Source organism: Mauremys mutica, chromosome 6, assembly GCF_020497125.1.
Source record: "Mauremys mutica isolate MM-2020 ecotype Southern chromosome 6, ASM2049712v1, whole genome shotgun sequence".
NCBI lineage: Eukaryota > Metazoa > Chordata > Testudines > Geoemydidae > Mauremys > Mauremys mutica.
In genome coordinates this window covers 123,065,562-123,079,310 of record NC_059077.1, presented here as the reverse complement: position 1 = coordinate 123,079,310, position 13,749 = coordinate 123,065,562, and the positions used below count along the sequence as shown (strand labels likewise).

Genomic DNA, 13,749 nt, shown 5'->3' with positions numbered 1-13,749 from the left:
TAGCCAGAATTATTTGCTCATTTGCAAGAGTAAGACCATTTAGAAAGAGTGACTAAAATTCCAACTAGAGAGAGAATAGATAGCAAGGGAAAGCTACATATGAGTTGCAAGGCTCACTATTAGTAACACAAATATCAAGGGACAAAATGCCATAACTTCACAAGACTCTTCAAGGTGTCATGCAGTTGACATTGATAAAATTTAACTGGGAGCAACAATCAGCTCTTGACTTGGTTATTTCAATATCTGAAAGCAACCCAACTGCCCTTGTTGACACAGTGTTGAGTGCATCAGCTGGACACCAGCTCTGCAGATGGAAGTGCATCAGCTGTGCTGAAGTAACCTCCAGCAAGAGGACTAAGCCAAGTATCTGAGGGCAAGATTTAAAAGCAAGAAAGTCAGATGTCATAGCAAATGGGTGGCGGGAGGCCAGGGAGCAGGGGACAGAGCAAATTTATCTCACTGTAACTTAATTTAATTGATTATTTGGACAAAGTGTTTGAATGTAATTAAAAGTTATGCAAACCGTGGAATAAATATCTTTATAAACACAAACAAGCCACGGTGACATTCCCTCCCTTTTCCTCTTAGTATGGACTAATGCACTTTTCACAATGGAATGTGGAGTCCATCAGAAAAACCTTTAGTGCCGTACAATTAGAAACCTGACCAATAGACTGACTACACTCATGCTCAGCCTTCTGCATTCCGGGATTGGAGCCAGGCATCCACATTGTCAGTATTTCAACCTCTTGCCCCTCTACAGCAAGACCCCACTTCTCTCCCTAACACCACCACTCAGTCTTTAGTCCTCCCACTCAGCCCCGGGAACGGACATTTACTGCCCCACCACTGATCTGGGCCACAAGAGAAGGGCAGGAAGAAGCTCTTCTCAGGGAAAGGCAAGGTTAGGCAGAACTCACTTCAAGCAGCAATTCAGTTCCAATCTTGTCTCCTAGTGGCCAATAATCAGCCTACTTCTTCAGAAAAGACCCCTTTAATAGACTCCTGAAGCCTTTAGGAAGTTAGCCAGTCCTAAAGTGACAGCCACATGGAAAACAGATTGTTTCTTAAGAGGCTAAAACACAGAGGTCATGTTTTAGCAGGACATCAATGCACACCAAGGATAGTAAACACACAAGGCCAATGTGTTACAGTTTATTTCTCTACTAACGCAAAGCCTTGTTAAACTATCTGTAAAGAGAAAGTGTCTTATGTAACGTAACGATCTACACCAGGGGTAGGCAACCTATGGCACGGGTGCCAAAGGCGGCACGCGAGCTGGTTTTCAGTGGCACTCACACTGCCCGGGTCCTGGCCACCGGTCTGGGGGGCTCTGCATTTTAATTTAATTTTAAATGAAGCTTCTTAAACATTTTAAGAGCCTTATTTACTTTACATACAACAATAGTTTAGTTATATATTATAGACGTATAGAAAGAGACCTTCTAAAAATGTTAAAAGGTATTACTGGCACGTGAAACCTTAAATTAGAGTGAATAAATGAAGATTCTGCACATCACTTCTGAAAAGTTGCCGACCCCTGATCTACACCAATGTATAACAAAGCTTTGAACCTGAAAGTTTAGAGCCATTATGAACTAAACTAGAGATGAAAGCATATTCTAAAAGACTGTTTAAAAATCACCTACAATTGTACAGTTCTGAATAGTTTTTAATAAAAGAGACTGAAAGTCTTCCATCCTTACTGTGACAAAGTGGGGGTTCTGTCTGTACCACTTCTGAAGTGTGGATATTTTATGAAATTGTATCATGAAGTTACCATGTCATGGAAAGCCTACATGTATGTGGATCCACCATGAATTAGCATGATTGTGTCATGTCTCCACCAGGCCAGAGAGAATGCTAAGTGATCTGCACTCAACAATTGTCTATTCAGAGTAAAGCATCTTGGGACAATGGGTTTGTTCTAGATGGAAGACACTTCTTCCCCTTGTCGAAAGGGAAGGGGGTTTGAGAGCTGTGGAAAATTACATAAAGGCACAACAAAAGAAGCAGGCGACCCCAGCAGGAGTCTATAAAGGGACTCAGAGGATGGACTGGGGCTGGGGAAACTGAGCACCCGGCCAACAGCTGCCATTCTCCAGTTGCCCAGCTCTGAAGGCAGCGCCGCCACCAGCAGCAGCACGGAAGTAAGGGTGGTAAACCACTAAACATGCACGCTGCTATTAGGCCACATCAGGAATTGCAGTTCTACCAGAATCAATGTTGGAAAAAGGATGAGCAAGGAGAAATCACAGACACTTGTTCACATTTCAAAAATCCTCCTGGACAGAGATCAGAGGACCAAAAAAAGAGGTAGGTCATGTCTGAGAAAACCCAGACATATGGTGACCCTACGTGTCACAGCAGTCCTAGTGGGTGGCCAGAAAGGGACACTCGCTAGGATCTGTGACACTTACCATTTCTCTTTTCAAAAGCAGAGCTGATAAATAGCAGAGGTGTGTGAACTTCTTCCTCTGAGGAACCTCCATGACTGCCTGTTTCGGACATCCCATGATCACCACACACAATAAGTAAGTTGGGCAAAGAAGATTCTTCTTCCTGCAACTCGCAGAAAAAAAAGGTTTCAGTAATAGACATGCACATGCTTCAGAAGAATTTTATTATTTTTACCATTTTAATAAAAATATTTCCTCTAATAATATGTTTTTTAAATGGCTCTGCTTCCAGAGCAGATTAGCAGAGATGCACTCAGCAACTGCTGACTGCAGTACAGGTACATTGCCAGTATGCCAGATTTTGACACTGCTTCCACTCTTCTCCTTAATTTTGAAGTTTTAAAGCAAGGATAGCAGAGGAAAAACTCCAATTCTTAAAAGTTTTTCTCTTTTTTTTTTTTTTGAAAAAAGAGCATAAATTTGTTAGTCTCTCAGGTGTCACAAATACTCCTATTCTTTTTGCAAATCAAGTGTGGAGCTCTTGAGCCAAATGAATGGTTTCAAAAGAGAAACGGATCCGAGACAAAACAATAGCTACTCTAACAAATACTAGAATCTTTCAGAGTAACCAGCTAGCTCAGGAGTTAATCCTGTTCTTCGCAAACAGAGGCGCTGCTGTGGAGAAGAGCCTTTCTGAAACTACTAGCCTCAGAGTCAACCAAAAAAAAAACAACAACAAAAAAACCACCTAAGTAGAACACACAAATTTCGTTTTCAGAAAAAAATTCAGCTGCACTTTTGAACATTAGGATTGCAGTATAATATTGGCTTTTGTGACATGCCTCCAGCTGTGCCCTCTGCCTAAAACAGGGGCCTTATAGAGTGGAGGGGAATTGTTTTTCTAGTCCATGAGTATTTGTGCTGTGTTACAGAGGAAAATCTTCAAAGCATTTTAGTGGAGCTCCTGAGCCAACTAGATAGCTTTGAGGATTTTGACTTTTTTGCCGGGCACTTCCACAAAAATCCTGGGCTTCGTGAAAGTAGACACTGTTTTGGCTAGAGATCCTCTCAATCTTAAGACTGGAAAATACATAAACTGTCAGTTCAAATTTCATTACACATCATATCGACAAAAGCATAAGAGCAAGGAAATGAAGTCAAGTCATTCAACCATATATACTCTCAGTTCCTCCACCTAGAAACAAACTTCACCACAGAGAATACACCACCATAACTCTGCCCCAGTAAGGGTAACAGCTTTCCAGCACCCACTTTCCCCTCCCACGCCATATATTAAGGAGTGCGCAGAAAGGATAGAGGTGATGAAGATAGAGCTATTTGTGGTGGTGTTGGTGTTGAAGTGCTGGGAACCTGGCATTCGTGCTGGGACAGAGTTAAGTAACGTACTACTGGGGGAATTCTGCGCCACTACACAAGCGCAGAATTAATGTTTCCCACAGATTTCCCCCTCCCTCTGCAGAGTAATTGATTCTGACGGGAAGGCAAAGGGAAGCTGCAAGAGGGATCATGCTGTAGTTACACCTTTTGCCTACCGGGGCTGATGCAACACCAGAAGAGAGGGCAGCTGGCTCACAGGCCAGAGCAGCTGTGGAGAGGGAGGCTGCCTTCCTCACAGCACCCTGCCTGGGGAGCCAGGTGAGGAGGCACAGCATATGGGGTGGACGGACAGAGCAGGGCACACGAGGCTGCTGGGGGTGGGGGGGGGGGTCACACAGATGGGCTAGTGGGGAGGAGAGACTAGGGCAGGATCACAGGAGCTAGTGAGGGGCTAACATTGAGCCAGGGCTGAATGGGTGTGAGGATGCAGGACCACAAGGGGACAGGGGCAGCTATGCCTGGCTGAATGGGGAGCAGAGATGCAGGGACACGCGGGGAAAGGGGCAGATGTGCCTGACTGAATGGGAGAGGCTAGGAGTCAGCCAGAGTCTGCATGGGGGAGGCTCCCCAACTCTAGAACAATCCCTGCCCCTGCCCCCAAAAAACCCCAAACTGTTCCACACTTCTCCCACCCACATCCAACAACCCTCCAAATTCACTCCCAGGCTCCTTCCCAAGCAATTACTTTCCCCTCCCTCAGCTCCTCCATTACCCCTAACTCCCCCAAGTCTTTTCACTGCTTCCGAAGGGTGCAGGAAACACGTTTCTGTATTGTGGATTAAATGAATTATTACTCAAAATTCTGTACTAAGATTCCTAGTAAGGAATCTATTTGTCAAAAAACATTTCCTGAATCTTTTTTGTTGTCTGTATTGTTACAGACATACTTGCTGACAGATATTTTGAAATAAATTACTAAAATGAGTGAAACTGGCATGATGATAGTGTTATTTTGACAAATAAAATATGCAGAGTTTGCAGAATTTTAAAATATGATACGCAGAATTTTTAACTTTTTGGCGCAGAACAACCCCAGGAGTCCTAGCACATGATGGTTCTAGTAGCAAAGTAGCAGCTTTTAGTGGAGTTCTGTTAGATGCTTTAACTTCATTTCCTCATTTTTGTAGCTTTGTGTTAGTTATAGCTGAACCTTAACTTAGTGTTCTTGTGTGTTAACACTGATCTGAAATATACGCACAATTGCTAGCACAGCAGAATGGAAACACATTGCACCCAAATTAAAGTTATTTAGGTGATACCCCTTATCACATTAGATTGATTGTGCTTATATAGTATTGTAATAGCTTGAACATTTTAAAATAGGACCTGATCCTGCAGAGTTTTGACAGTCTTTTCTTCCTATGACTTCGATAGCAGCTCCTGCGTGCTCACCACCACTTTTGAAAAGCAGGTTATATTTAGGAGCCTAAATATGCCTTTAGGCACCTAACTTTAGGCACCTGCTTTTCAAAGTCTTGGCCAGTGTACTCAAGAATATCTGTTGTGAAAGTAAAATCTTTAAAAACAGGAAATATTGCTACAGCATTACATACTTCCTGGGGAGTAAGACACGCCAATTTGAAGTATACTGAAATAACTATCACCTTAGTCTTCCAGGAATATTATAGCAGTGTTAGTCTATCACTATTAGATTTGTGTCCAGAAGTAAGTGTTTCACCTTGGAGAGGAGTGAAGTATGAATCTTCTTGAGGATGTTATCCATTTCATAAAGCTTTGGTCCCACCAAAGGGCTGTTTGGTCCAGTCAGATGACCAATATGGTCCAATCCTAGGTAGTGAAGTATTAGTATATCCCAGTCTTCTCTTTTTAAGACACTATCCAAATGCCTGGTAACATTATCATCAACCTTGTAGATGAAAGTAAAACATTTTAGAAAAATCACATCTTCCTATTCTACTACAAGTAAAGGAAAATTAAGTTGCTTCATTTGGCACCACGTTCAAGCTCCATGGAAGTTAAGTGAGAACTGCAGGGTGCTGTGTAAATCAGCTTGAAGCCCAGAACCTTAACTGTAGGTACCCAGTTTTAAAAGTCTTGGCCCCCACTTCACCCCTTTCAGCTGAAGAGACTCCAAAACAGATAAGAATGTATATATACAAAAATCAAAGAAAACAGGGCTGTCAAGCCACTGAAGAGCATTCCTTTTCTTAAAAAAAGAACCGTTTAACCTTTTGACTAATTTTCCTCCCTTACTCCCCTGTGTTTCACCTCAGTCTCCTTCCCTACTAATCAGTAGGAAGTACTGTCTCCAACTCTTTTGTGCTTCTACTGGTTTTCATTGGAGGAGCCCAGCCCCTCCCTTCCCATTCACTCTTGATAGCTTAAAAACTTTAAATTGTTTCTACTCAGTTTGACAGCGCATTTTGAGTTTTACATTCATTCTAAGTTCTTCTCATTTCAAAAGAAAAGCTTTGTAAACATTCAGTTCAATACTAACTTGTCTACTGAGCAATCAAGGCCTTGTAACAATGGAATAATACACACTGAAAGCTTCAGATCATGTCAACGTTTCTAGAGGAGCAATGGATGTAGTTAAGAGGTGAAAAAACCATTTCCACTAACTCCTGCAGGCCTAACAAAGAGAGTTAGCCTTTCAAACACGGAAATAGAAAATACTTACAGCAGCAGCCACCTAACGGTCTCACGGTTTACTGGAAGAAGGAATTACAACGTCCAAATATTAACTGAAATTGTGGACATTTTTCCAGTGTAACATTCAACACACAGAAACAAGTGACTTCAAAACTTGATTATTTCCCTCCTCCCTTTTTGCTAAAATAATCGTACAAGCTACAGGAGCTATACAAAATCAATGCTTTCTAATACTATCTGAACTATGGGATTACAAATTTGGCATGGCACATAGCACTGGTTCTAACTTTGGTAGTCCTTTAAGCCACTACATTCATGTCAGAAATGAAGTGGGGGAACAGAACACAGTAATTAGACTTACATGATGTTTAAGGTGCAAAGACACACAACTGGCCAGGAGAGGGCAATATGTGTGGGGGGAGGTGATAGGTGTGCGGCAGGAGACCCTGTTTTCTAATGTTCAACTGCATTAATTTCTGTTGTTGGTGATTTGTGAGAAACCAAACTTTCAACGCTGTGACTGCACTTTTGCCACTAGTCCCAGACTTCCGACCATGAAATCGTTCAATCCCTGCCACTGTAATCTGATCCTTTAGAACAAGATGGAGAGTTTAGCACAAACAGGCTTATGTAGAAGGAACAAACCAGTGCAGTAGCCTGCTTACATCTGCATTTTACCCTATGTGTGGGCCAACATGCCACTGCACTGCCCCATGGGAGCACAAAGAGGCATTTTGTTTAAGAAACACAGTTCCTCCCAGGGCTCCTGCATTGCAATGGAATGGGTGTGCAAGGAAGAATAGTTTGAACCACTCATGTAAGAGCTGTACACTTCCCCCATGCAGCCAGCTGGCTACCACACCGCTGGCCTTCTGCAACCAGTTGCTCAGAGGAGGGAGCCCCTGGGCTTGCTTAAGCACCCAAAGCTGCAACATGGGTAGCCTTTGCAGGACTGCACAAGTGGAAGGAACCCTTCATCCCTCCTATGCCACTACACAGCCACGTTAGAGCACATGCCAATCTAAACAAAACTGGGTATTTTTGATAGCTGCATGATCAGAGATCCTAGCTATACTAATAGACTTTTTAATATTGGTTTGTACTATGGGATAAGTGAGTGGACTGAAAACATGCCTAGCTTTGTTTAAAATTCCACAAAATGATCTATTCTCCCACCACTACAAAGCTTTGTGGGTAAATCACATGAATATTAAAGAGGAGTTATTCACAGACCTCCTGCACATTAATGGACAAACAAAATGGCATATGCTTACTCTTTTCAAGTTAATTAGGCCTGGAAAAACTGTTTTTTTTTAAATGAGCATGCAGCTATACTAAGGGTTTTCTATTGCTCCCCCATGATTACAGTATCCAAGCACCTTCCACATGAAATTCATGGGAACAGCAAAATCCCTAGTTTCATACTGTGAATACTTTTTAAAAATAGGGTATATCAGTCCAGTTTTCAATTAGTAGCCAAGGTCTTGCATACTCCAAAACGTGGCCAATGGTTTTTGAGAAGAAACTATTCACTGAAGGTTTGAAAAAATTCTGCGCTCAGTATATAATTTGACTTTGTAAAAGTGTCTTACCTCAGTATAATCTGACACAAAAAATGATGTTGTTCCATCATATTCCATAAAATGCTTTGGAAACAGTTTAACCCAAGTGTCGTCACCATAAAAGATTATTCTTTTCCCAGCAGTTTTTGCCTGCCATATCAGGTTGTCTTCCAAGAGTGCTGGAGAATTAAGGTTCATGATAACATCAATGAAGCCAGGTATGCTACCAGTCATCAAAGCCTAGATTAAAAAAAGTAAAGTAAAGTAAACAGCAGAAGCTAAGATACTTGTGTGAAAAAATAATGAGGTAAAATTAACAGTGGCCAGGTTGGGGGGGGGAGGAGGGAGAGGAGAATCAGGCTTACAACGTCAAAGCCTAATAAATGAATTAACCCATGAATTGCCATACCAGCATCCTGTCTCCGACTGTGGTCACTGGAGGGGCTATACTGAGAATGCTCATTCAGGGCAAACTGCAAAGAATAGGACAGATGATCCGCACAACTGGTGGTTTAATCTACAATTAGGTTTCACCAAGCTGGTAACCAAACAGCTTCTGTAATGTCCTCCTGGTTACCAAGAAGCCAAAACACAGTTCTCTTTAAGCAATCCAGCCTTTGGCTCCCACCCAGACAGCCAAGTCTAATATAGTGAGGGTTAAACCTTATTCACCATATATAAAGATCTACCAACCCCAAGAGACCATTACCCATCAGGTCAATGAATATTTCAGATCTTACCCAAATACACACTTACTGCCAAATCCTTATTAACTAAATCTAAGATTTATTAATAAAGAAAAAAAAGAGTTTCTATGGTTAAAGATCATTATACATACAGATTTGAGTAAAGTCCTAAGGTCAGTTTCATAGCAGAGATGGTGAGGCTGCTGATTTGTGAAAATCATTTTGAAATCAATTTAAAAGGTTATAGTCCAATAGGCAGTCCACGTGCAGAGTTTGTTCAAATTCTTCCATGAAAATTGCAGGGTTAATCCAGAGCAGACTGGAGACCTCAGTCTTACGGGTTTAGACTTTCCAAGTCAAAGTTTAAGCAGATCTGAGATAGCAAGGATCAGGCCCGAAACTTCCTTTATAGCTTGAAGTTCAGTGAATAAGCCTCTTGGCAGCAAATGATCACAGCAGGCCTTCCTTGGATGAAGAATAAGTAACGTACACTGTTGCTCTGAAGCTAACCTTTGTTTCCTAGGCGTACACTGGTAACTAGTTGCATTCATTAGAATAGGGCAATTAATCATTCAAACAGTTCACAGGTAATTTTACTATGCAGAATCACACATTTCAAAGAGAAAATGAGGCAGGGGTCAGCAACCTTTCAGACGTGATGTGCCGAGTCTTCATTTATTCACTCTAATTTAAGGTTTCGCATGCTGGTAATATATTTTAACATTTTTAGAAGGTCTCTCTCTGTAAGTCTATAAACTAATGTTGTATGTAAAGTAAACAAGTTTTTAAAAATGTTTAAGCAGCTTCATTTAAAATTAAATTAAAATGCAGATCTTATCAGTTTAGTGCAGTGGTTCTTAACCTGGGGTGCACACACCCCCTGGGGCAGGGCCGGTGCAAGGATATTTTGCGCCCTAGGCGAAACTTCCACCTTGTGCCGCCCCTCGCACATCGGTTCCTTGAGGGGCAAATCCCAACAAGCCTTTATAGACCCCAGGGGCCAGCTGTGCCCAGAGGCCAGCCGTGGCCAGGAGCTGCTCCCCAGACTAGGTTCCCCCCTCCCCACCCCCTGAACTCCCCTGGAGAGTACATGCGCCCCCCGACTCCCTCCTCGCCACACTCAGGCTCTGCAGCTCCCGGGAGTGTGAGCCCATTGCTGCCGCCCCTCCCGCAGCAGGCTCAGGGCCCCGCGCCCCGGTGGCTCACACTCCCAGGAGCTGCAGAACCCGAGTGCGGTGAAGGGGAGCCGGGGGGGCGTGCTTGCCGCCAGTCTGGGATCTCGGCCGCTGGCCCCGCTCAGCCTCCTGCCAGCCTGGGGTTCCGTTCACTCAGCCGGCAGTGGGCTGAGCGGGACCGGCGGCCAGGACCCCGGCTGGCAGCCACCTGCCAGGCAAAATCGGCTCACGTTGCCGACCCCTGAATCAAGGCAATAATATTACACCACAAGTATCATTTAAATGATATCCCCTTTTGATCTCTGAATCAATAGAATACAGCAATGAAACATTATAGACAGGAACAGAAATTTAGCACCTACAAGCTAATTAGATCATGTTACAATTTTAACAAGATATAGGTAAACACAGACAAATACAATTACTTTCTACTTTTAATCCTCTAACAATACATACCTAGGACTCTACATACCTAGGACTCTAGTCTATGTAACATGGCCCTGTTATCTAACTACAAGCAATGGCCCTGTTTATCACTTCAATACTCTTCTAATATGTCCTCCTAAGGGTTGCTTTCAGGTCAACCAGCCTGCTGGTTCCTTAACCGCTAGTTCAGTATCACAACCAATTACCATACCAGAGGGCATCTAGTCCTGCACCCTGTCTCTGACATTAGCTAGTGCTAATTGGTTTACATGAAGGCACAAGAAATCCCATAACAGATCATTTTCCCATAGGGGAAAGCCCAGGCAATAGTTGTATTTAAGCCCATACAGACACAGCCCATAGTAAAAGTTTATACACTTACAACACGTGAGGATAAAAAATTTACAGTCCATAACAATGTCATTTAAAAAAAATCCTACTAAGCTCTCGGCCTCAATTAGGGACAGGAATATTCACATACTATGCTCTGAGTAGCAACAAGAAAGATTCCTAATTTAACCAATTTTGTGGAACCTTAGCAAAATGTTAAAAAAAAAAAAGGTCTAATACATTCAAAAGAGGGAACAAAATTTAGGAATAAGGGAAAGGTGTATTAATCATGGATGGTAAGAGTTTCTAAAGAACAGTCTAAAAATAAATATTTGAGGGGGCACAGAAGTTTTCAAACATCAGCCCACAGACAGCTGCCAAAAAAATTTGCAAAGTGAGAAAGTTTCAGCCCAAGGAAGCCTTCTTGTTTTCACGGAAGTAAGTGTTTACAGAGATAAAGTATTGTTTATGTCTCTGCTGGTCCAAAAATATCAGACTGCTAGCCAAAGCAGAAAAGTACAGCCCTCACCAAGGATTCCAATATAAGTACAGAAGACTTTATGTATTTTGAAGTGGGTATTCACCCACGAAAGCTCATGCTCCAAAACGTCTGTTAGTCTATAAGGTGCCACAGGACTCTTTGCTGCTATTTATGTACTGAATTATTTTATTGCATTTATTTTTTTATTCTGAGAACAGAAATAATGTTCTACAATTGACAATGCATGTTTGGCTAGGAAGTTGCTGTATCTTGCAATGTTGTTTTCTTTATGTTTGCATCTTTTATAAAGCTATAGTTATCTGGGCAGAAGCAGTGGGATTCTTTGATGCTAAGTGTACTCAAACTTTTTATCTGAGATGAAATAATTTAAGACAGCCTTCAGGTTTCTGTACAAATAGCATGAATCAGGAGGGGAAAAATCAAGTGATTAAGAGTTTTACTAAGAATGAAATTCTAGGATCCTACCATTTTCTTTATATTACAGTCTATAATATTGTTGGTTAGTGTGATAGACCCAGGCCAGTTGGGAAGAGCAGAGTAGTAGAAGGGAGATATACTGGCCACTGGATAAGCAGTTTTCTGTTTCCTGAGTGACCAGCGCAGGGGCTGCTCCAGGCTAATGAGAACACCTGACTCCAATTAACCTGGTAAGAGTCAGGTGAGTCTGTTAAGCACCTGACTCTAATTAAGGCCCCTCTGATGCTATAAAAGGGCTCACTCCAGTGAGACCAGAGGAGAGGAAGTGTGTGTGAGGAACTGGGAGCAAAAGGCATGCAAGAAGCTGAGAGTGAGTAGGCATACTGCTGGAGGACTGAGAAGTACAAGCGTTATCAGATATCAGGAGGCAGGTCCGGTGGTGAGGACAAAGAAGGTATTGGAAGGAGGCCATGGGGAAGTAGCCCAGGGAGTTGTAGCTGTTGCATAACTGTACCAGGAGGCACTCTAGACAGCTGCAGCCCACAGGGCCCTGGGCTGGAACCCGGAGTAGAGGGTGGGCCCGGGTTCCCCCAAAACCTCCCAACTCCTGATCAAACACAGGAGGAATTGACCTGAAGTGTGGCTTCTACCAGAGGGGAAGGTCTCTGGGCTGCTTCCCAACCCACAGGGTGAATCTGTGAGGCGAGCAAATCCGCCAATAAGCACAGGACCCATCAAGGTAGAGGAGGAACTTTGTCACATTAGTTTTGCAGACTTACTGCAAAACTCAGCAACACTGAACACAAGTTATTCTCTGCAAATTTCCATTTTAGAGTAAAAAGTGTATGCAAAGCACCTCGGATACCAAAATTCAAATTATCTACCCTAAAAATGAATAATCACTACGCAGTTGAAACTGAACAAGTTTGAGACCCAGCTAGAATATACCGATGCTAAATCCACCTGTATGGGCTTCAGATCCAGATAACTAATGCTGCTATGATCATCACTGCTCCCAAAAAAAGAGCCAAGCAGTCCTGGATTTCTGTTAACTTCACCATCATTGAACAACATCACATTGCTTCTTTGATAAGAGATATGGTCATATTCTAATCCAAACAGTGTTCAGAACTTTGACCGGAGTCCCAGGGGAGACAACCGAGGTCACTCAATTAGGGTGAACTGCAAAGAATGGAGGTGACAATCCCCAAAACTGGTGGATTTTCCAATACTTAGATTTACCAACCCAGCACAAAACAGCTTCTATAATACCTCACTGGTTACCCAGAAGACAATAACACAGTCCCCTTAAAGTAACCCAGCCTTAGGCCTCCACCCAGACACCCAAGTCAAATCATATAAAAAAGTTCTACCAATCCCAAAGGATCAGACACATTACTTCCCAAGTTAATGGATATTTCAGATCTTACCCAAATACATGCTGACACCCAATTCTTATTAACTAAACTAAAATGTATTAAAAAAGAAGAGTATTGGTTAAAAGATCAATATACATATAGACATGAGTACAGTTCTTGAGATTAGATCCATAGTGGAGATGGTGAGCTTTGTAGTTGCAAAGAGTTATTTCAGAAATAGTCCATAGGTTAAAGTCCAATGTTCATATTCAGGGTGATTCCAGATTAGGACTGGAGATCTCAATCTTGGGTTTAAGATCCCTGTATGAAGCATCAAGCAGATCTGAGATAAAAAGGATTGGGGCCCAAGGCACAGCTTGGAGTCCATAGGCGAACAATAGGCACTCATGGGGACTTTGAAGAGGACCCATTTCCCATATACCAATAATTATCTATACAGATTAACAAAGCAATTGCCCATTTTCCATCAGTCTCAGGTGATTTGCTATACATTTCAAAGAGAGACGAACACAGTGGTATCCTAGATTTACAGTTCATTTAAATAATATTCCCTTTTGATCTCTGAATCAACAGCTATAGTGACAGACAGAAACTGTCTGTTTACATGGCTAACATTTAACAAGATATAAGTACACTGTGATGTTGCACCCCATAATGCTTTATGGAAATATGCTTATGAATGCAAATATGACAACTGGAATATGTTTTATGCTACATATGCCATGTAACATATCTCTGCAATGGTTATGATTTACTGAATATATTCATCCTATTCGTATGCATGTATCATTGTTGTATTTGAAGTTACGAATATTGGCTGTGTACTTGTTTGATTTTAAGTAGCCTTAGTAAGGCATTT

The 13,749-nt window shown here is 42.1% G+C and overlaps 1 protein-coding gene across 1 annotated transcript in view; it reads right to left on the bottom strand.

Moving 5' to 3' along the window:
- Positions 1-13,749, bottom strand: part of PIGG (phosphatidylinositol glycan anchor biosynthesis class G) — a 134,176-nt gene that overhangs the window by 106,357 nt on the left and 14,070 nt on the right. Inside the window, exons 3-5 of the mRNA XM_045022088.1 lie at positions 8,006-8,215; positions 5,479-5,667; positions 2,424-2,565 (exon numbers count right to left, since the gene is read on the bottom strand). Coding sequence (XP_044878023.1) covers positions 2,424-2,565; positions 5,479-5,667; positions 8,006-8,215 — 541 coding nt within the window. The remainder of the gene's footprint in view (positions 1-2,423; positions 2,566-5,478; positions 5,668-8,005; positions 8,216-13,749) is intronic.